This window comes from Panthera pardus, unplaced genomic scaffold (assembly GCF_024362965.1).
Source record: "Panthera pardus isolate Hobbes unplaced genomic scaffold, ASM2436296v1 HiC_scaffold_13, whole genome shotgun sequence".
NCBI lineage: Eukaryota > Metazoa > Chordata > Mammalia > Carnivora > Felidae > Panthera > Panthera pardus.
This window is the reverse complement of record NW_026526688.1, coordinates 69,126,404-69,150,964: the sequence shown is the minus strand read 5'-3', so window position 1 is coordinate 69,150,964 and position 24,561 is coordinate 69,126,404. Positions and strand designations below refer to the sequence as shown.

Sequence of the window (24,561 nt, the reverse complement as noted above, 5' to 3'; positions counted from 1 at the left end):
TCCTAAGCAGTCTCCACACGATCAGCACAGAGCCCAATGTGGGGCTTGATCTCACGAATGGTGAGATCATGACCTGAACTGAAATCAAGAGATGGACACTTAACTGACTGAGCCACCCAGGCACAACCCCAAACCCCGGACATGTTTTTATGGACTTTTTTTTAGATGAAGAAATCCTGGATGCCAGGAACAATAGGCAGAGGTCACAGGTGTCCACCTGGTGCAGGTGGGTGAGAAAGGAGCAGGGAGCCCTTTCTCCAGCTCACTTGGCTGCCATTGCTTGGAGCTTCCCCATCATCCTCACCTTCATGTGACAGGCATGGCAGCAGGAGCACTTCCTAACCACTGCTTCAGCCTTTCCCTGTGAAGACTCATGGCCACTCACCTGCCTTTCTGTGGCCTTAATAAGTGTTCTGGCCTCCAACAGCATCTTATTTCGACTACTGACTCCCAGACTGCTGGTCTCTCTCTCTCTCTAGGACAGCAATCCAGTATTGTCTTTTGGAAGGCTTGTCTTCCCTGCCCAACCAGAGAGCGCATTTTCAGGCAAATTTGTCAACTATCTGGGCCATATAATTTAAAAACCAGTCTTAGAAGGTGCTGGCCAAGCTCCTGGCCTTGTTTTGTCTGCTTCATCCCCATGCCTCTATAACCAGGAGTAGACTATAAAATCTGGAAATCTCTTAGAACCAATTGAAGAAAAAACTACTTCTGATAGACTAATCAGGCTTTTTACCTGGGAGACCAGAGTATTCTTGTGAATTTTGCCTTCAAAGGTCAGAACTATTCTTCCTTTTCCTACTTTTTAAAATTCAGTTTAGGGGCACCTGGGTGGCTCAGTCGGTTAAGTTTCCAACTTTGGCTTGGGTCATGATCTTGCGGTCCATGAGTTTGAGCCCCACATTGGGCTCTGTGCTGACAACTCGGAGCCTGCAGCCTGATTCGGATTCTGTATCTATCCCTTCCCCGCTCACACTCTGTCTCTGCTCTTTCTCAAAAATAAACATTAAAAAAAATTTTTTTTAGGGGCACCTGGGTGGCTCAGGCGGTTAAGTGTCTGAATTTGGCTCAGGTCATGATCTCGAGGTTCGTAAGTTCGATCCCCACGTCAGGCTCTGTGCTGATAGCTCAGAGCCTGGAGCCTGCTTGGGATTCTGTGTCTCCCTGTCTCTCTGCCCCTCACCCGCTCATGCTGTATCTCTCTTTCTCTCAAAAATAAACATTACAAATTTAAAAACTTTTTAAAATAAAATCCAATTTTTATAAACTAAATTTTTTTAAGTGTTTCTTTTATGCAGAAATCAGCAAAAACAAATCTGTATTCTTCCTTCTTACACAAAAGGTAGCATGTTCTTTTTGCTGTTTGAACTTTCAGTATAATTTGGAGATCTTACAGGCATTACTGTCATACTTGCACACTCTTTACAGTAGCTGCTTGGTATTTTGTTGCGTGAATTTGACATAAATGATATTATTTGCCCCTACCAATGTCTTCTCCAGTTGTTTCCAGTCTTCTGCTCTTAGCAAACATGCTGCAAAGATATATGTATCTATGTACATACATATATATGTATGTGTGTACGTACATAGATACACATATGTATACATACATAGATATATATGTATGTATGTACATATATATGTACACACACACATACATGTTTATATCTGTTTAGTTCCAGAAATAGAATTGGTGGGTCCAGGGTTAAAAATACTTGTAATTCTGATATCTATGACAGTTTACTCTCCTGCCCCCACCATGTAGTTCTACTTTTTTGTGCCTCTGCTCGTATTAATCGCATAGGGTGTCTAACTTTTGGAATTTTGCCAATCTGATAGGTGTATGAATTTAATTTGCTTTTCTCTAGGAGTAAGATTTAACATCTTTTCATATATTTAAAAATCATCTTAATATTTTTTCTATGAACTATCTGTATACATTGCCCAGTTTTCCATTGGTTTGTGAGCCCTTTTCTTCATTGGTTTATGGTCCTTTTTATAGTAGGGGATTAATCTTTTGTCTGTGATATGAGCTACTAATTTTTGGTGAACTTTCTTTGATAGCAGTTTTTGTTTTTGTACATAGTTGAGGTAATTCATACTGTATACATAATTCTGTGTTCTGCTTTTCAGTCTTAACATTATATCACAAATATTCTTATTTTTCAAATGTAACAGGTTTTTATACTTCAGAAAGAAATGCAGAGGGATGTCCTGGAATGTAAAGGATGTTACCCTGACTTGTTTGCTACTAATATTAAGGTGATAACATAGCAGAGTTGGAACAGCACAGAATGTGAAATCAGGAAACATTGGTTTGCGTCCTGTCTTTGCCACTTACTGGTTACAACTTTTTTTTTTTTTTTTTAATTTTGAGAGAGAGAGAATCTAAGCATGGGAGAAAGAGAGAGAGAGAGAGAGAGAGAGAGAGAGAGAGAACACGCAAGTTAGCGCCGGGAAGAGGCAGAGAGAGAGAAAGAGAATCCCAAGCAGGCTTTGCGCTGTCAGGGTGGAGCCCGATGCAGGGCTCGAACTCATGAACCGTGAGATCATGACCTGAGCTGAAACCAAGAGGCCAACACCCAACCAACTGAGCCACCCAGGCGCTCCTGGTTATAACTTTTTAAAAGTCTCCTAATTTCTGGGGCACCTAGGTGGCTCGGTCGGTTGAGTGTCCAACTTCGGCTCAGGTCATGATCTCACAGTCCGTGGGTTCGAGCCCCACGTCGGGCTCTGTGCTGACAGCTCAGAGCCTGGAGCCTGTTTCAGATTCTGTGTCTCCCTCTCTCTCTGCCCCTCCCCTGTTCATACTCTGTCTCTCTCTGTCTCAAAAATAAATAAATGTTAAAAAAATTGAAAAAAAAAGTCTCCTAATTTCTATGTAAAACATGTAATACACGCTCTCACGGGACTTTTGTGAAGATTACTTCAGGTGAATTCTGTAAAGTGTTTGGGAGACTCTAAAATGTTAGGTAATTATTTGTGCATGTGCTGTGTGGCTCTCATCACCAGAGCCTATATCCAGAAGTCAGACTTTCTGGAAGTTGTGTCTTTAGGCTCTGTGAGATTGTGCAGTAAAAAAAGGTCAGCTATTTAATATGATAGAAATCAATTTGATACAGTACTAGAGCAGTAATAACAAACCCAGAGGCTATATATAAATAGGTTTAATAAATGAGAAGAGGGGTTACTTTTTAGAGAGAAACTTGTCCTGTCCTTGGGGAAGCAGGGGATGAAGAAGGGCAGGACAATGTGGTATATGAATACTGACAAGCTCAATAAATGTCATTGTATGAAGCCAAACTACATATTTGAAACTGAATCTAAATGCCTTGAATTCATTAAGGTGGTTTCCCTGTGGGAGTTCACCCACTGCCTCATGCTTCAGCTACCAAGAAGCTTTTTAAAGCAAACAGTAATTAAGGTTGTTTGTCTTAAGGCAATAATACAATCTTTGATGGGTTCAAAAAAAATAGAATGTTTCTATTGTATTCCTCAGTTTCATGATTTATTTTATTGTTAATTTTTCAAGAAGTAGTATAGTCATATGGTTAAATATTCAAAAGGTACAAAGTCTCAGTGAGTACTTACAGCACACTTACTGTGTGCCTGGCTCTTTGTTAATCCTCAAACACTTATGAGGTAGGCATTTTGCAGATGAGATACTGAGGAACAACGAGGTTAGGTAACTTCCCAAAGTCACGAACTAGAAAGAGGTAGAGTGAGGATTTGAGCCCAGGCCACCTGGCTCCAGGGTCTACATTCTATGCTGTTTTAACAGATGTGTATTAAATAGTTTTAGACACAACCAGTCTTACAACTCATTATTTGTCTTTCTAGAGATACTCTATGTACATATAGTAAAATCCAGAGTTTTTCCTACATTTTTTCCTTTAAAAAAAAAAAATACATATGAGAGCATTCTACACACAATGTTTTGTACTTCTTTCTTCCTATTAAGATGATATCCTAGCTTATTATAGAATCATAAGGATCTTCCTCATTTGTTATTGTATCTGTATAGTACTCCATTGTATGGATGGACCATAGTTTAACAGTCTTGTGTTGATGGTTGTTTCCAGTCCTTTGCTCTTCCAAACAGTGCTACAGTGAAAACCTTTTTGTACATAATCATTTTGAACTTTTGCAAATTGATCTGTAGGATTAATGCCTACAAGTGGAATTGCTGGGTCAAAGAGTATGTGTGTTTGCACCCATGTTGTTCTTCCCCCTCTCCCCCAACCCTCTTATTTTGGCTCTGCCCTCTGCCCCATGGCCCGGCCCTGCACTGCTGCCCTCTGACCATTCCACACGTGCTCGCCTGTGCCCATCTCTTTTAGAGCTAATATTTTACAAACAAAGATAGGTACAGTTTCTGTTGATTTTGGCTTTCTCATTTTGCAAACAAAAGACCTTATGGAGATAACAATGATTTAGACCTTGGGAATCTTCTAGGAAAATAGTATTATTATGTTATCTGTGTACAATTTAAATGGATCTAGAATTAATGTATAAGCCAGTGTCTTGAATATTTATCTGTGATTAGCATATAAGTTCCGTGGGTGGGTGGAGAAGGTAGGGAAACCTTACTTCAAAGAAGATATGAAATCATGTTGATGCAAGTTAGCTTTCAGCAGGGCCATTATGCATTTCAGTAATCCTAAAATATAGTAACGAATGTTGACTGCATTATGCTGACAAGAGTGTGAAAGAATTAGCTCAGTGAATATTAAAATTAAAGCATGCATGGAGATGTACAGTGTACAGCAAAGCTTTTTTTTTTAAGTTTTTTTAATGTTTATTTATTTTTGAGAGTGAGACAGAGCATGAGCAGGGGAGGGCCAGAGAGAGGGAGACACAGAATCAGAAGCAAGCTCCAGGCTCTGAGCTGTCAGCACAGAGCCCGACACGGGGCTCGAACCACGGACTGTGAGAACATGGCCTGAGCCGAAGTCGGATGCCCAACCGACTGAGCCACCCAGGTGTCCCAAAGCTTTTTTTTTTTTTTTTTTTTTTTATCTATACACCCAGCATGGGTCTTGAACTCGTGACTCTGAGATTGAGTCACATGCTCTTCTGACTGAGCCAGCCAAGCACCCCCTACCTTTTTTTTTTTAAATATAGGTAGCTTCCAGTTTATAGATACCAGAAAAGAATGAGTAGTGCTCTTTTATGAATTCAAGAAATTATTTTGGAAAATATGGTCCATATTTAGAGATTCTGTGAGTTTTTAAAGGGCAGAAAGAGAAAAACCTATTAATAGCAACAATAAAATCTGGCAAAGCTAGCCAGGGGTGGAATTCTGGTTGGCATAGTCTACTCAGTGACCCTCTTGCCTCAAAAGAACTTGTGCTTTTCCTCTGCAGATTTTGTTAGCATCTTTTGAAAATTCTATCAGTTAAAGATGCATTTATATTAAGAAACATGTTTGTCAAAGTATAGAGTATATCTAGAAGGGTTAAAGGATGCTGTGCAGTAATGTGGATTAATTAAGATTGCTTTCCTCTTAGTACTTGGCTGGGGTCATCTATTCCAAATTATACTGTGCACACACTTTATAGATGATTTGGAATTTTAGTGTGTTAGAGTTGGAAGAATGAGACCTTGAGAGGTGATTTTAGCCCCAACCCGTCATTTTTATAGGGGAAGAAACACTGGAGTAAGAGATGAAGCAGTGTGACCAGGATTGGACTGTCGATCTTGCCTAGAACTCAGGCATTCTGATGCCCAGTGCAGTGCCTTGCAGTTTTGTGGATGCCCATGGTGGCCCCAGGGCAGTGGGGGTGTGGGGCATGGTGACTTGAGGGCCACACATAAACTTTACCTATTTCAGAGTCTTACCTGACATGACCCTGAACTCAGGAAAAAAGGAAGGAATTCTGTCTTTTCCTCCTCTGTACTTCATAGTTCCCTGTTCATAGCATCCAAACCTCAGGCTATAGTGTGACTCATAATGTTTTGTTATTGCTGTGTGAACTCATTATATGAAGATTTACGTGGTTTTAGCTTGTGACCCTTACAACCATTTATAGCCTTATTTCAGGGGGAGGGAGAAACAAGTTCTGAGTTAACAACCTACTTACACATAAACTTGATGGTCATCTTTGTTATGGATCAGTTATATTTGGAATAATGTTGGTTGGACTGAATGTTACTTATTCCAGTCTTTTGACCTTCCTTAAGACATAGTAAGTATTGCATTGGTCAACAATCTCTTATCCTACAATTCTAAAATCCTAAAATCTCTGAAAAGATTTTTAGAATTAACCTGAACTATTGTGAAGCTATGTATAGTTTCTGTCTGATGCGCTCAGCATAAATATTCATAACTTGGCCTGGTGTTACATTTGTTTGATTTGGGGATTTGGTTATACCTTGAACCCTGGAGGAGGTATTACATAATACCTTCTTTCTAAAGTATAAAAAATTCTGAATTCTTAAATACCTGGCCACAAAGATCTCAGTGAAAAGATTGTGTATCTGAACTTATCTTTGATTTATGCTTTACAGTTTTAAGAGTACCTTCATACTTAGTCTTTGTTTTTCCCAACAACCTTGGGAGAGGTAGATAAGGCACATAGATACACTTTGGGAAAGCTAAGCCCTGGATAAGTGCTTTCCTAAAGTCACCTGACTTGAAAGTTGCAGAGCTAGAATTAGAAGCTCTGTTTACCCTGGTTAATACTAATCCATGTCCCAAGCATCACATCCTCTGTGACTTGCACCCATCTCTTTCCCCTACAATGTGGATTCAACCTCTTTGTCCTGTAAGTTCTACAAGACATATGGACATTAATCTCAGTATCTGTGACAGTGTAGTTTACTTAAGTGTTTGTATGTTGGCCTTCCCATAGCAAATTGTAAGAATTTTGAGGTGGAAACTGGATCTAGTTAATTTCTATTCCTGGTATATCTTTCATGGTACCTGGGTCAAGCCAGGTCCTATAATTGCATGGAAGGAGGGGCACCTAGATGGCTCAGTTGGTTAAGCGTCTAGCTCTTGATTTCTGCTCTGGTCATGATCTTGTTTGTGGGATCGAGTCTAGCATCAGGCTCTGCGCTTGAGATTCTCTCTCTCCCTTGCTCTCTGCCCCTCCCCAACTCTTGCTCACATGCTCTCTCTCAAAATAAATGAACTTCAAAAAAGAGTTTTTAAAAATAATAAAAATAAAAAAATAAAATGGCGTGGAAGGAACGAATGCAGGAGTGTGCTTTAGGGCTCTTGTTACTAACAGTGCTCTTTGTACGTCATGCTGCTGATTATAGGGATTTATTCTTTCCCCACATTTCTTCTACAAAAGGAGTAAAGGATTTACATATCACCTACTTTGTTAAAGACAAAGTTGTAGCCAATATCCAGTATAAATTTTTTTTGGTAAAATAGCAATGGGATACATTTAATTGGAATCATTTTTAAATTATATCTTTAGGCTAGCTTTATGTATAAAAGTTTCTGATAAGAATTGGAGTCTTTAAGTACTTTTCTTACTATACTGTTGACCACAGAACAGAAATTCAGTGGTGAGTTTTTATGTAGTTACTCTGCAAGTAAACTTGGCAAGTTTTACAGCAAAGACAGTTTCACTATAAAATAGGAACATCAATTAATTTCCAAATTACCTTTCCTGTTTGCTTTCTTTCTGAGAGTAGTAACCCAGACCAAAACAAAACAAAACAAAGCAGAATTCCAAATTTGTTACTGCCATTATTTACATAATTTTTTTTTCTTGAAATAATTAGTGTGGTACTGAGTGGGGAATGATGTACATTTGTGCTGACAGGGTGAACTCTGTTGCCATCTCAAACACAATTTCCCCTTTTCTCCACTTCTAGTTTTCCTTTATTTTTAGGTAAGAGTCATTAGGACTTCCTCCCTACTTTTTCCCCCTAAATGTTTATTTATTTGTTTTGAGAAAGAGAGATCAAGTGTGAACGTAAGCACGGGAGGGGCAGAGAGACAAGAAGACAATCCCAAATAGGCTCCATGCTGTCAATGCAGAGCCCAGCGTGGAGCTTGAGCTTATGAACTGTGAGATCATGACCTGAGCCGAAATCAAGAGTTGGAGGCTAGGGCACCTGGGTGGCTCAGTCTGTTACGCATCTGACTTTGGCTCAGGTCATGATTTTGCAGTTCGTGGGTTCAAGCCCTGTGTCTGGCTCTGTGCTGACAGCTCAGAGCCTGGAGCCTGCTTCAGATTCTGGGTCTCCCTTTCTCTGCCCCTCCCCCACTCACACCCTATCTCTCTCTCTCTCTCTCTCTCTCTCTCAAAAAATGAATAAACATTAAAAATATACATTTTTTAAGTTTGATGCTTAACAGACTGAACCACCTAGGCACCCCCTTCCTCACTATTCTTGAGCAAACCTTTCTAGAGGGTTTCTGTTTGATTTTAGAAACTTTTTTGAGAAAGAGAAGAGGAGCAATGAGAGTTGGTAGAAGAAACACAGAATAGGGCTTAAGAGTAAAATATCGTCATAAATACAGTAAAAGTTTCATCAGAGCAGGAATTATGATTTGTTCACAGCTGTATCCCAGTGGTTGGAAGAGTGCAAGCACCCAGTAGGCATGTGGGAGCTACTTGTTAAATGGGTAGTTTTTGCCATTTTCTGTTGTGATTGTTATTGTTGATTTTTTTGTTTAATTTTACTTTTTCTTGGACCACTTAAATTTCTCTATCATATTTTATTTATTCATTTATTTACTTTAAATGTTTATTCATTTTTGAGAAAGTATGAGTAGGGGAAGGGCAGAGAGAGAGGAGGATAGAGAATCTGAAGTGGGCTTTGTGCTAACAATAGAGAGCCCGATGTAGGACTCGAATTCATGAACTCTGAGATCCCTAAGCTAAATAAAGCCAGCCGCTCAACCAGCTGAGCCACCCAGGTGCCCCCTACCTTTTTTTTTTTTTTTAATTTTAATTTTAATTTTTAAAAATTTACATCCAAATTAGTTAGCATATAGTGCAACAATGATTTCAGGAGTAGATTCCTTAATGTCCCTTACCCATTTGGCCCATCCCCCCTCCCACAACCCCTCCAGTAACTCTCGGTTTGTTCTCCATATTTATGAGTCTCTTCTGTTTTGTCCCCTTCCCTGTTTTTATATTATTTTTGTTTCCCTTCCCTTATGTTCATCTGTTTTGTCTCTTAAAATCCTCATATGAGTGAAGTCATAGGATTTTTGTCTTTCTCTGACTGACTAATTTCACTTAGCATAATACCCTCCAGTTCCATCCACGTAGTTGCAAATGGCAAGATTTCATTCTTTTTGATTGCTGAGTAATACTCCATTGTATATATATATATATATATATATATATATATATATATATATACCGCATCTTCTTTATCCATTCATCCCTTGATGGACATTTGGGCTCTTTCCGTACTTTGGCTATTGTTGATAGTGCTGCTATAAACATGGGGGTGCATGTGTCCCTTTGAAACAGCACACCTGTATCCGGTGGATAAATGCCTACTAGTGCAATTGCTGGGTCGTAGGGTAGTTCTATTTTTAGTTTTTTGAGGAATCTCCAGACTGTTTTCCAGAATGGCTGCACCAGCTTGCATTCCCACCTACCTGACTTTTTAAATATTCACATTCTTAGATCACAGGACTGCCCTCTAAACTCTTCCTGTGAACTTGTTGTTGACTATATAAGGGTTATTTCCTTGCATGAGAGCAAAAGGGAAAACATTTTTGAAGTATTCATCCTCCATAGATCATGTTTCAACATGGCTGTACTTGAGCCCACTTCTAGCCTGACTCCTATAAAAGTTCAAAGGACCAGTCAAGCATGAACACTAGAATTGGTCTTGGAGGATGTTGGCAAATCATACAACTACTTGTCTCATCCTTATTAGCCATGACTCCTTGAAACCCTGGGTATGCAAGTCACTACCACCATTCCAATGGCTCTGAAAATGGCTTTGTTAAACAGCTTTAGTTCTCCTGAAACACAAGTCAGATGATGTCATTTCCCATCTCAGAAAGTTGGAATGGCACACCACTGCTTGTGGAAGCAAACATACATTCCTTGGCTTGACATTCAGGGTCCTCCACAAGTAGGCCTACACTGTCTTTCCAGACTCATCTCCTGCATGATTCTTCTGTAGTAGACATGTTTCAAGAAATTAAGATCGACTTTGTACCATTTGACTTTTTGTATTTATGTCATGCCCTCATTCTGCAATGACTCTCTCCCCTGTTTACATTACATGTGGAATCCTTGCCATTCTTCCTAACTTCATCAGTTCAGATATTGCTTCTTCTGGAAACTTTTCCTGTTTTTTTTTTGTTTTTTTTTTTTGTTTTTTTTTGCTTTCTATATTCTGCCTAACCCTTTTATTTTCATGTAGTTACCTATATGATTGTGTCTTGTAGATTTTAAATGACTAGAGAATAATGACTTACCTAGTTCTTATTTATTGTATCCCCCTGACTGCCAGGCTTCTTTGGCCTTCATTGGCTTGTAGCAGCATAACTCCACAATCTGTCCATCATCACCTTCCCTCTGTGTCTATGTCCAAATTTCCCTCCTCTCATGAAGACACTAATCACCCTCATCTAGTATGATTTCATCTTAACTTGATTACATCTGCAAAGATCTTCTTTCCAAACATGGTCATGTTGACAGGTACTGTGAATTAGGAATGGAACATACCGTTTTGGGGGACACGATTAAACCCACAACACATGGTTTTATATATTTTATTTTATTTTATTTTATTTTATTTTATTTTATTTTATTTTATTTTATTTTATTTTATTTAGAGAGAGAGAGAGAGTGGGAGTGGGAGAGAGGGAGAGAGAAAATCTCAAGCAGGCTCTGTACTGCCAGTGCAGAGCCTGATGTGGAGGTCAGGTTCACAAAACTGTGAGATCATGACCTGAGTTGAAGTTGGATGTTCAACCGACTGAGCCACCCAGGTACTCCTGATTATATTTATTTTATTTTATTTTATTTATTTTTTTAATGTTTGTTTATTTTTGAGAGAGACAGAATGCGAGTGGGTTGGGGCAGAGAGAGAGGGAGCCCCAGAATTCGAAGCAGGCTCCAGGCTCCAAGCTGTCAGCACAGAGCCTGATGCAGGGCTCGAACTCATGAGCTGTGAAATTAAGACCTGAGCCGAAGTTGGACACTCAGTCAGTCAACTGAGCCACCCAGGAGCCCCTGATTACATATATTTTAAAGAGAATTCTGTTTTCTGTACTTAAACTCATTTGAACTATTGATTGTCACCTTTCAGATAAGTGATGTAGACTTTGGTCACTTTCTTCCTGCTTTTGATGAGTAGTTACAGAAATAACAGCTGGTTTCAGTTCCAGCCGGCAGATGTTACCATCATGGACTCCTAAAACTGAAAAGGGTCCATCTAAGTCCTTTTGTTTAAATTTTACAGTAAGAAAAGGTAGATAAACCATCTTACTTTTTTGTGCCTCAGCTCAGATGGCCATGACCAGAGTAGATAAATAAAACCAGGGGCCTTACTTTCAACCAAGGCAAAGCAATGAGGTAGTTCTCATTAGAATAAATATCTCTTAAATAGATATTTTAAGGCAAAAGCCCACGGCTTATTTTTTTATACCTCTTTGAGTCACGCAAAGTTGCCCTTAGTAAAACACCAGGAACCATGGCTGTACTCACAGAAGCCCCACAATAACTTTGGTTGAATGTTGAAGTGAATGTGAACATGCAGAAAATGCATGTGGCATGTGATTATGACTCAGTGAAGCCCTGTGTTATGGAGGATCCCAGGGAAAAAAGCTGACAGTGCGCTGGGAGATTTCCGCAGATTATCTCCTTTAATCTTCACACCAGGTCTTACAAGTACTGCTTGAGGGGGGGACTTTCTTAAGGCTGTAACTCCAGTAGGAGGCAGACCTGAGATTTGATCCCAGGCCTGCCTTATTCTGAAGCACTCTTTTAATGTCCTTTGTCCTGCCTGTATTTTCTTCATCAAATTACTCAACTGTAATTTCCTCTACATTAGTATTAGTGATGAAATTATAATTAGACATTAAATAAGGCAGTATTCATATGGAAGCTGGAGAGTGGAGTTTGCCTTATATAAAGCATACCTTTTGAAGGTATTTGGGTCAAAAAATTAGACAATCCAACGTATGTGCTTTCTGCCTCCTATCTTTTATTTCCATTCCTTTAAAATTGAAAAATAGCATGAAACATTTAATAAGGTGGTATGATCCTTATTAAATCTTAGCTCTTCTAGTCAGGCTGTCCTCAGTTTGGTATTTGAGTCAGGGTTACTCCTCAAAAATAAGGATTGAACAACTTGCTGTGTAAATTATAAAGCTATTTTGGCAAAGTGTAATTGTTAGGGCAAAACAGATGGAACAAGAAAAAAAGACAAATCCTCTTTGCTTTTTCATTTTTAATAACTTCAGCCTATGTACTATGTCTTAATAATTTCAGAGGTTTTTTTTTTTAAGATTCTTAAAAATGTTTTTTATTTATTTATTGGGGGGTGAGGGAAGGCCAGAGAGAGAGAATCCCAAGCAGACTCCCATGCTATTAGCACAGAGCCCTATGCCAGGCTCAGTCTTACAAACCGTAATATCATGACCTGAGCTGAAATCTAGAGTGGGATGCTTAACCAACTGAGCCACCCGGGCGCCCCCAGATATTTTCGTTATGTAATCTCTGTACCCAACATAGTGCTCAGAGTTACAACCCCAAGATCAAAAGTTGCACGCTTTACCGACTGAGCCTACCAGGCGCCCCATAGAGGGTATTTTTAATGGCTTTATGTAATTTAAAAATTTAGTGGTTTGGGGCACAGTCTTCAGGACTTCTTGGTTGTAAGTGACAGAAAACTAACTCCAGGAATAGTGCTCACTCAGAAGCTGTTGGCTTCGATTGCCAACAGGAATGTGCCTCATCCCACTCCTTCCCTCTGCTTTCTTTCACCCTGACTTCATTTTCAGAGATAGGCTTTTACCTCATACTGGCAAAAATAGGCACCAGGGTTATCATTTCCTAGCTGAGCAGCTAAGTTGGGGGACTGGCTTTCATAACCTAGCTGGGGGTCATGTGGTCATGTCTGATTAGCCAGGCCTACATCACAGACTGTCTCTGGACTGAGAGTAGAAGAAAATGATTTCTAAAATAAACTTGCCATGTTGTTGTCAAAACTGGGAGGAAGGGTTGCTTGGGCATGATAACTCAGAATATAGGTTGTTAGAAGAACGTACAACCAGAGCTTTATATTTTTTGGTGCTGGGATTTAAGAAAATTAATCTGCTACCCTGAAAGAACATATTCAATATTAACTACTATTGCCTGAAAAAGGAAAGAGCCAATAATGCACAGTTTGTGGCTGGTAAAAAAAAAAAAAAAAAATTGTACCATTAACAATTCTCTTAAGTAATTATTAACATTTTGGAGCACTTACTGTGTGTCAGCCTCTATGTGAAACACTTTACACATTTCATTTAATTCCTATAGCAGCCTTGTGAGGTTGACATTAATATTCTCATTGTGCTGATGAAAAAAATGGAAACTCAAAGTATGGATTTGATCCAGATGTGTCTGATTTCATTGTAGTTGACTGTCTCTTAGTTTAAACAGTTTGCTTTTGTCAGTCTATCTATGTGACTTCCTATCATCCATACCTTGGGGACTCCTCCTACTTCTCCAGCTTTCTCTAAGCAGGAGGCATTCCTTTTGTCTCCAGTACCCTCGCAGCCTACCGCTAACTCTTATTAGTTCTGCCCCTAATATCTGTTCTCTTTCCTCCACCTCCATTGCTGTTCCTCTAACCTTCCTGATGAAGGGCCTGAACTCTGATAATAAATTCTCTTTGGCCTTCTTACCTCCAGTCTTAATCTCCCCACCCATGTTTTCCTTAGAGGAACCAGGTTGAATTTTTAAGAAGTGTAGACCTGAGTTTATCAACCTTTGTACATCTTGGCTTCTCATTGCACTTAGGGCATGATCCTGACCCCTGCTGTCTTCCCAGCCTACTCTCTTCCTACCCTGTTCTTCATTCTCACACCTTATCTCTTTAGCTCTTACTTCTTCAAGTCCTATTTAAAAATCACTTCTTAAATCCTCTGTTTGGTTGTTGTTGTTGTTTTATTAAGTAAGCTCTGCCCCCATCGTGGGGCTTGAACTCACAACCCCAAGATCAAGAGTCACATGTTCTACCAACTGAACCATCCAGGCACCCCCTTCACTTCCTTAAATCCTTAGGGACTTCCCAGCTCTTCAGATCTGAAAATAAGACACACTCATCATATCCTTTTCCTTTTTGCACTTATGACAATCTGTAGTTATACATTTATATCATTATTGGCCCTGTATTCCCCACTAAACCATGTTCTCCATGAGGGCAGGGACCAATTCTATTTAGTTAACTTCTGAATGTCTAGCATCTGGACCACAGTACCTGAAACATAGTAGGCACTCAAATATATGTTGACAGGATTAACAGACTAATAACTGAATATGTCCAAAGCAGTGCATTTTATATTTACTTTTTTACTTTTTTAAAGTAAGCTGTATGCCCATCATGAGGCTTGAACATAGGACCCCAAGATCAAGAGTTGCACGCTCTATTGACTGAGCCAGCCTGGCATCCCAAAGCAGTGCATTTTAAATGATTGCCCTTTTTTATAGTCCTCACATTCTGATTTCATTTATTACTCAAGAGCAAACTTATGTTTAGAGCAATTTTATCCCAGCAGCTTTTAATGTGAAGTTATAATTGACTTTATTAAGCAATTCATAAACGTGGCGACATCCCATCCAGCAAGTAGAGGGGCTCTCTGAAGAGTTGTACAAAATGGAAGGTTTTTATGGGGAGGATGGAACAAGGAGTTAATAGCAAGAGACAAGAAAGGATTGTTTCAGGCTAGATCATTTTCCCTTAGGGGGAAGGACAAGGGTCTTATCATGCAGATTACTTCATCTTCTTTTAGGCTAGGAGTAGGCCCATGTGACAGATTACCTCATGTTAGTCAGAAAATTCCTGATTGACTGGTTAAGACTATTTCTAGGGGAGGTCTAAACAGCAGTTAAGCCAGTCCTGGTTTGGTGACTTGGATTAAGTGACACCATTTTGGGCCTGTGGTTTTCTTTTTAACAGGAGTAAGCTGTGCTTCCTCCATTGCTGATTGTTGTTAGCAATTCAGATTCTGTACAGTGATGCACTTGGTTTTCAAAACTTCTGTATCCAAGCCAGCTATAATAAAGTTCTAAAATTTAGGATATGTAATTCCACTCATTTTCACCTGAGCCTGGTGGGTGGGAGAGGAAGAGAGGAGAAGGCTCCACTCACTTGCTCCAAATGGTTCCCTGGCCAATAACACAGAAGCTGGAACATTCCTGTACCTCAGGTGTACCATTCCCAGAATCCAGGAATCCAAATTTAGCTTTCTGCACACATCCTTATGGTTTTTGGTTGCTGTCTTTGCCCAAAGTGGCTTTGGAAGGAGAAACTTTCTCTCCAGTGATTTATTGTTTACAGCAGTCTTCCAAACCTTTGCCATGGACAATGGCCCATTAGAGCCCACAGACAAGGCTGTCTGCCCCTGGTCAGAGGCACATAGCATGTTGGCTGGGAATCTTAGCTCACCATGACCATTCCAAGTGTTGTGGATTGTGGATAACGTAACTTCTTTCTCTCTTTTGAATCCACAGTTGGTCATGTTCGGAGTTTGACCTGAATGAGATTCGCCTGATAGTTTACCAGGACTGTGAGAGAAGAGGAAGACAAGTCTTATTTGATTCTAAAGCGGTTCACAAGATTGAAGAGGTAGCAACTCAGGTATGAAATGCAGATTTGCTTTCATCTTTTTAATTTGTGCTTTTAACCACCTCTCTGAGCAGTCGTTTATTAGTTCATAATCTTCTCTTTGAGCTCTACTGTATGTGTCATTAAGGTTCAGAAGCAGCGTAAACAAAGGCTCTCCGCCACCCCCGTCCTGCCGCATTTGTATTCTTATTAATATGCCAGGTGAAACTTTTACCGGAGAGTCATGACAGATGCCCAGCAGTGTACTGTAAATATTACTAGAGGTAAATTTGCTGCTGAGTTATAATTCAGTAGGATTTTGATGCCAAACATGTGCTATGTAATAGGAAAGCTGAACACTCTAAAATTCAGAAAGTGTTAGCCTGAAGGGAAGTTAATAGATCCTTCTGTCTGGTATTTCTCATAGATAGTAAGAGGTATTACATAGCACTGGGTTCAACAAGATTAAATAGCTTTTCTTACTATAAGGCTTCAGTATGCTAACATACACTGTCCTCTTCAAAAGGGAGTGTTTCTCAAACCCATTTGACCAAGGAAACTTTATTTACTTCCTTTTTTTAGTGCAAAGCAGGGGTGGGGGGAGGGGGAGTGTTGTGGGGTGGGGCACGGCAGGATCTGGGATGGGTTAAGTGAGGGCAGAGCAGCCCTTGATCCCCTGGAGCCAGAACAGGAAAGGTTAAGGTCACGTGTCCAGGTGAGGAGTAGAGTCTGGTCCTCCCTGAGTCTTCTGGACCTCAGCCTGAGGTACTTCTAAGTTGTCGCCTTTAGACTTTTCATTCTTTTCATGTTCAGTAGCTTGCTGTCTATACTGACCAAATTCTGGAAGTTCATCGCATGTGTAGCTAAGTAAATGAATAGTTTATATCACAGTCTTTGTTTCATCAGGGCCAAGGGGCTGTTTTCCTGCTTTTGATAAGGATCATTTCTGCAGGAAGGAAGTATTTGGTTAAAGGCAGTTTAGCTGGGTAGATTCCATAGTACTTTATAGTGGAAGTCTGCCAGGTAGCTAATCATTACAGTAGTTGTTGGGCTTGTTGGGTTGGGGGGGCGGGGAATCTCTCAGGTGATTCACCTGTAGGCTTTAATGGTAGATTTGTATCAAAGTTTAGGTGAGCCAGCACTTGACAGGACATGATTTCTCCCTTAATTTCCCATATCATTTCCTGTTTCCCTGAAGGCCTTACACAGATGGTTTAGTTGAAACACCCACACACCATCACTAGGGCTCCTAATGGTGGTAACAGGTAGAAGAAAAAATTCTCACTGGTTTTTCTTTTTTTAAAGTTTATTTATTTATTTCTTTATTTAGAGAGAGTACATGCGTGCATGCTGGGGGGAGGGACAGAGAGAGAGAAAGAGAGAATCCCAAGCAGGCTCTGCACTGTCAGCACAGAGCTAGATGTGAGGCTCGATCCCATGAACCGTGAGATCATGACTGGAGCCGAAATCGAGACTCAGATGCCTAACCCACTGAACCACCCAGGTGCCCCTCACTGGTTTTCAAAGGCAACTGGAATTTTGGTATATCAGAGCAGTGATGACACTGGAGTCGGGAATATAAGCTTTCTTGGAAGTGCTCATTTAGTCAAAAAGGTAGCTAGGTCCAGAGAGGTTTGTCACTTTCCCAAGGCTACAGAAAGAGTCCAAACAAGTAGTGCTCGACTCACCGTCCCAGGTGCTATCTCCAATTATAGACTGCTCAGTATGTTGTACCCCAGCCAGAGGGTCTAGCAGGCTGTGAGGCAGGTGTGGACTTAGTGTCACTTTGGGCTCTCTGAGGGGCTGTGTTGGGTTAAGTGGTATTAAGTAACAACTAGATCTGAAGAGGGTGTTGAAGGAGTGCCTGATACCCGGGAATTACCAAGTACGACTTTGAATGCTGTCACTGCTGGAGTGACTAATGTTATGGACCAGCACAGTATGTGTTTTCCGTACATTCTTTTCCCATTTTCAGCCCCCCACTCCCTTGGCAAGCACAAAACGTCATGAGTTTGTATCAGGCACATGACTGCAGGCATTTGCATTAGACCACCAGTGTGACTGTCACATTGGAGATTAGATAAGCTGCAGTTGCATTCATGTTTTTCCAAGCAAAAGCTGCACACAAAAAAGCAAGTAAGACTCAGACAGAATAGAAACAACCTACCATAGATGGCACGGGATGCTTCTGTAGGGAGCAATATAATTTGGTGTAGGCAGAAGGGAAGAATTAATAAAGGTGTGTCTTTATACCTTTATGTCACTATCATAAAATTAGCAGTGAACTCTATTTAGGGACTATATAGTAGATAATCTTGTATTACTCCTAACCTTTAAAGGCCACTTTTCCATCACATGATGTATAATTCACAGGAGCTCCTGTTTCAGAGTTTTGGTTTATCTTTCACAAACTCTCTCCTGTTACTTTTAAAGGAGTGCTAGAGGAGGTGTGTCATTAAAAACACAAACCCAGGCTTTCCAAATTAGTAAGTCTGCTTTCCTACTTTGTTGCATTTGCCTGGTACAGGGTTAACATTTGGAGCATTGTCTTTCTCCACATGAATTTTATAGATTAGGACTTTCCATTAGTACTAATGGGTCCTCTAGTGACCAAAACAGAGAGATCAGATCTCACTGACGATTTCAGGAGTTGAAATCCATGAAATCTATGAACTGAACTGTAAATAACAGTTGAATCACTTATGGCGAATAGTCCCACTACAAGACCACCATCTCCTGTCTAGTTACCCTTCTTCAGACCCCCAGGGGCCACATTCTTGTCCTCATAGAGAAGGAAAAAAAGCTTCTGGTTTTCTGTGCAGCTTAGGCACAGCAGAACAGAATGATTTGACAAAGAAGTTCCCAATGAAAAGCGTGCTGAGGAAGCCCGATATACTTAGCAATCTCTTATCTTGCCTGTCTGTCAACCCAGAAAACAGAGGATGTGTCTCTTAAAATGTCAGCCAAGTGCTGTCAAGGAAGCGGCGGCGGCGGCAGCAGCAGCAGCACCTCTTCCCATAGTTCTTCCGGGGCATCTTTACAACATGCTAAGGAGCAGCTTCCAAAGTACCAGGTAAAACCATCCCTGCCCAACCAGATGCCCCGTGGGGCTGAAGTCATTTACTGTGATTTCTCCACAGGGAATAATAGCTGCTGGAGGATTCTTCTCCAGGGACATGAGCATAAGTATTCCACAGTGTGCTCTTAAATGTGTCCTGTCAGTGCTCTTTTCACACTTTGGCTTTTCTCTCTCGATAAAAACTGTATCCGAGTCGAGGTGATCAAGTATAATATATGAATTATATATTATAATGATGAATGAGGAAGACATATTGCAAATGAGGTAAATGCTTTTGTTTTGCGCTCTTTGTTGTTAGAACTGATTAAAACACACAGAGTTTCCAGTTTTGGCATAAAAATTCTAAGGATTCTGGGAATGTATATGGGCATCCTAAGAAAATAGCACTTGCCAGTAGGAGGAAGAAAATCTTGTTCAGAAGAAAGAAATGGTAAGATCTAACTTGAGTGTGAGGGATAACAGGGCTAGTGGCATCTGTGTGTGTGTGTGTGTGTGTGTGTGTGTGTGTGTGTGTGTGTGTGTGTGAGAGACAGAGAGAGAGAGAGAGAGAGAGAGAGACAGAGAGAGAGAGACAGAGAGAGAGAGTAAAGGATAGGGATTTGGGTTATTGAGAAATATTGGCTAACTAGAAATAAGGGAAGAAGTGTTTCATAAATACTGAAGAGCAGGAGGATGTAAACTGATGAAGAATGTATCAATTTTTTTTTTTCTTTTTTGACTCATGTGGAATTTTCCATGTTGCTGGAAAAGCAAAGCTGGGTAAATTGCCGGCAGCCACAGGTCTATAGAACTTTGTTAATTTCATGTTCAGGATTTGTGCCACACATTTGCCCTTATTTCGCAGTGCTCCTCAGTTTCCAGGAGGTTTGTGATTTAAAAAGTATACAGTGAAATTTTCAACTAGTTGAGAATCACAATTGGCGTATAGACCCTGTACCCCAAGGAAAAGCAGATTATAAAATGGAGGCGGTAGGTGGAAGTTATTAATAAACAATGTGAAAGACAGTTGGTTTCTGTCCGCATGTAGTGAGAAGAGGTTGGCGTGAGCTATAACCAAACAGAGAGGAGCCTCGTTAAACAAGGCTGAGAGATTTGTTTCTCTTTCCTCTTCTGCAAACATGTATAAGTAGGTTGCGTATGTGTTTGTTAGTGTGTGCATGTACTTGTGTGTATATAATGTGTGTGTGTGGACTTGAAGTTTAAAAAAAAGGTTGAGAAGACAGTGTTAAGAATGATTCCCACGTTTTGGCTTGGATGGAAAGCACGCTAGCAGAGAATGCAGGGCTGGATGGGCTGGATCCTGGACCATTGTTTTGTCTTGGTCAGGGTGTGCTGGGGTGCCCGCAGCACACTAGTTTGGTTGACATTCACATCTATCATGTTCATCAGGTGTCTAGAATCCTATATCCAAATACATTCATTCACATATCGTAATAATACATTATTGTAGAATATGTGTTACATTATCTTTACATACATATAATGATATCTGGATGAATTCATTTGGATGTAGGATTCTAGAGTTCAGGGAGAGGTCTGGGCCTGGAGATAAAAGATGTGGGAAGTATTCCTATGTAAAGAATAACCAAAATCCTAAGAGGGGTTGAGAATGCAGACGGTGAGTAGGAGTGTCCTCTGAGGAACAATCCTGTTCAAGGGAAGATCTAAGAAAGAAGATTCGACAAGGAGGGTAAATAAGAACACCAGATACCATGAGAGATGTTTAAGAAAGCAAACTGGAAAGGGTGCATTGGATTTGACAGGAAGGCAGAAGTCACTACTAGAGCAGTTTGAATAGATGAGGCTGCAGTAGGTTAACAAGCAGATGAGATCTGGGAAAGTGGAGGTAGCGCAGGCCCCCCTTTTGGATGACGAAAGGGATGAGAAAGACTGGCCAGAAGGTACAGGGGTCAGATGTTTTTGAAATATTTTTTTTGTAAAACTTCAGAGGTATCAGACCATCTGTCATCTTTTGGACCCTCACAAAACCCTACCTGTGCCAATTGGCATTTTCATTCAACACTATTAATTATTGAGGTGAATAATGCTGAACTGTATTTTTATTCAGGATATATATATATATATATATATATATATATATATATATATATATATGTATGTATTTTGAAATTATTATTATTTTTTAAAATTTAAATTCAAGTTAGTTAACATACAGTGTAGTCTTGGCTTCAGGAGTAGAACCCAGTGATTCATCTCTTACATATGACACCAGTGCTCATCCTGAAAAGCACCCTCCTTATTGCCCATCACCATTTAGCCCAACCCCCCCACCTCCCCTTCCAGCAACCCCTCAGTCTGTTCTCTGTATTTAAGAGTCTCTTACGGTTTCCCCCCCTCCTCTGTTTTTATCTTATTTTCCCCTCCCTTCCCCTATGTTCATCTGTTGAATTTATCAAATTCCACATATGAGTGAAATCATATGACATGTCTTTCTCTGACTGACTTATTTTGCTTAGCATAGTACCAAGAAAAGAGTTACCCTTTTTTTTTTTTCAGAACTTAATCTTTAAAGTTTATAAATGGAGATAATAAAAATCTTTATTTTTCATAGCAAGATTAAAAACGATCTTTGATGAAACACTTGGATCCTACATGAAGATACTGCGTATACAAAATCATGAACATAAGTAATAATATGGGAAAAAAATAGGCAATCACCATTATGGATTAAGACTATAAAATGATGAGTTTCTGCTTTGAGAAATAGTTTTAATTATCTGCTAATAAACTAAAGAAGGACCCCATAGATCAATAAATGTTATTTTCTTAAAAAAAAATTTTTTTTTTTATGTTTATTTATTTTTGAGATACAGAGCACATATGCAAGGGAGGGGCAGAGAAAGAGGGAGACACAGAATCCAAAGCAGGCTCCAGGCTCTGAGCTGTCAGCACAGAGCCCAGCAAGGGGCTCAAACCCACAAACCATGAGATCATGACCTGAGCCAAAGTCGGACGCTTAACTGACTGAGCCACCCAGGCGCCCCAAATGTTATTTTATTTTGCATCGCACATCATGTTGTGCCACATATTAACTTTGATTTTGGTTTCTTTAATGTATGCAGTACACAAGACCCGCTTCTGATGTCAACATGTTAGGGGAAATGATGTTTGGCTCGGTTGCAATGAGTTACAAAGGCTCCACTTTAAAGATACACTATATACGGTGAGTTTGGGCTTCTTTTCCTACTATTTGTGAAAAACGGAATGGTGAAACTGCTTTCTTATTCAAAAATACTTTCTCTCTCTCTCTCTTTTTTTTCTTCTAGTTCTCCTCCACAACTGATGATTAGTAAGGTGTTCTCAGCTAGAATGGGCAGCTTCTGTGGGAGTACAAATAAGTAAGTGTGGGATTTTGTACCAATCCACCCTCCCTCCCCATTTTTTTAAGTGGCTGTTTCTGGAAAGAGTAGTTCTTTGAGAGCCATACGTATTTTTGAAATAAGAAGTGAGATGAGTCCACATTAACAAAGAAATGGCCATTTTCCTGCACATAATGTATATGAAAAGGCCTTTGACTTTATTAGCTGGCCTTAAAGACAAATGACTGTTTATTTCCCAATGCTGTTTTATCTTAAAAAACAAAAACAAAAACAAAAAAACTGGTTGGCTAGTTAATTTATTTCTAAAGAAATGAAGCACATAGTGAGTTTTTTCAGGCTGTGGGGCACATGTATGGCAGGCTGGGTCATATGTGCTCACCATCTATTCAGCTGTCAATGTCGCCTCTATGACTGGTGGGTACCTGGACCAGGCCATATCCTGATCTTCACTCCTGAGTTTTTTCCTCCTCTAATTTTATACTTCTTTGTAGACAAAGAAAACTGATGTTAACTCTCATTCTGATACATTTGTTCATACACTTTGAACTTTTCAAGCAGAAATATTTCATATGCTTCATTTTTGAATGAAACAAAACATTTGCTATACTTTCGTAAGTTTGAAAGAAGTTTGTTATAAATTAAAGGGATATTCTTAGAGGTCAAATGAAGGCCGTTCTTTTTTCATAATCTTGGGAAATTAAAAATATTTTTCTTTGTAGATTTGGGTACCTTTGAGTAATTCTGCTTACTCTTCAACAAAATAATGAATTTAACTTGTTTGAGCATTTAACATTGGTCTGGCATGACTTAAGCCTATATGAGAATTGATGTTTTTTTTTTGTGAGATACTCTTTTTCAGACCCTTTCAGTTATACACTAATTCCCTATAATAGAATATCGAGCTCACATTTAAGTAAAAATTATTTTGGCCCTATTAATGTTGTATTCTCCTTGAAGTCTTGATATTTATTTTACTTGTTAATAAATCAAGTAAATTATTAAAATTGGCTTCTCTCACATTTGTGTCTATGAGTAATTCTAACTTCTTACATGTTGTGAAGTCAAACTCCTATGGGAATCATAATTTCTGTTATATCCTCCTCCTGGAAAAACTTGCTAAATTGCTCATAGATGTTAACTGACAGTTCAGATCAATTTCATTTTGAAGTTTTATGTGAAATTACCCTTGAAATGAATAGTAACATCTTGAGTGTCAGTTACTAAAACACAATTTAGAAATGAATAGCGATATCCTAGGTGTCAGTCACCAAAGCCAAATTTGTAGAGTTCCATGTCCCATTATATAATGTAAAATTGTTAGGAATACGTTGTTTAGTTTTATAGGTTGGACTGCCTTCAAAAAGTTTTTTTGTCTTTTCCTTTCCCCTAAAGTTTAGTTTCCTTTGGTAGATGTGAGACTTTATTCATTTATAAGGAAAGTTGGAACAACTGGTAAGTTGCCTGTGTTTGAGAGTTTGTTAGAACACAGTCTTATTCATCTCTTGATATTTTTCTTCTCTCTCTCCTTTCCCCTCCTTCTCTGGATATAGCTTACAAGACAGCTTTGAATACATCCACCAGGATCCTAATTTGGGAAAACTCAACACAAATCAGAATAACTTGGGTCCTTGTCGTACTGGAAGTAACCTAGGTAAAATCAGCCACATAACTGGGCTCTCTCTTTCTGAATACCACTATTGTGGGTGTGTGTTTTGCTTTATTTGAGTTTGTTGTGTTGTTTTGTTTTTTTGCATTATCTTTAATCTGTGTTTATTTTTGTGTGTGTACTTTGTTGGCCCCTCTTCCGTGTGTCTCTGTCTCTAGGTCTGCTGCAAGCATGCGGCAGCAAACTGCTACAGGGCGTAGCTGAAGGAGGACCTCTCCGGCTCACCCGGAGCGCTTCTTTCTTTGCAGGTTTGTGTGGAATGCTGAGAACAGTGTGACCCACACACATTAGTAATAACTCCTGTGCAGTTTCTTAGAAAAAAATCCTGTTTGGTGCCTCTCTAGAAATCCAAGGGGCTCTTGAGATAATAGTTTCAAATGCAGCCAAGTTCACGGTGTTTTGAAAATTCCACCAATGAACTTCTATTGTAAATGTCTTTGCTAATACCCCAGTGTAAGCTGATTTTGATCTGAAATGAGCCCTTAGTGTTTCTAAGAGGATTATATTTTCTGATTTTCTTGGGCCTCTTCAAATCTGAACTGTTTTCCTTTCCCATGGTATATACTTCTATCCATTTAGTCACCTGCATCCCCACCTGCACAGAGTTTCTTCAAAAGTCACCTAATAAGAGCATGGAAGACCTCTCTCTCTCTCTCCCTCTCTCTCTTTTTCTCTTCCTCAGCCACCTCATCTCTCCCTCTCTCTCTCTCTACTTTCCA

At 39.6% G+C, this 24,561-nt stretch overlaps 1 protein-coding gene across 1 annotated transcript in view; it reads left to right on the top strand.

Annotated features, from left to right (window-relative positions):
- The window catches only part of FNIP2 (folliculin interacting protein 2), a 95,101-nt gene that overhangs the window by 13,583 nt on the left and 56,957 nt on the right, over positions 1-24,561 (top strand). The window contains 6 exon segments of the mRNA XM_053901168.1: positions 15,663-15,789; positions 18,689-18,829; positions 21,919-22,019; positions 22,123-22,194; positions 23,727-23,827; positions 24,001-24,090. Of these exon segments, the coding sequence (XP_053757143.1) occupies positions 15,663-15,789; positions 18,689-18,829; positions 21,919-22,019; positions 22,123-22,194; positions 23,727-23,827; positions 24,001-24,090 (632 nt within the window).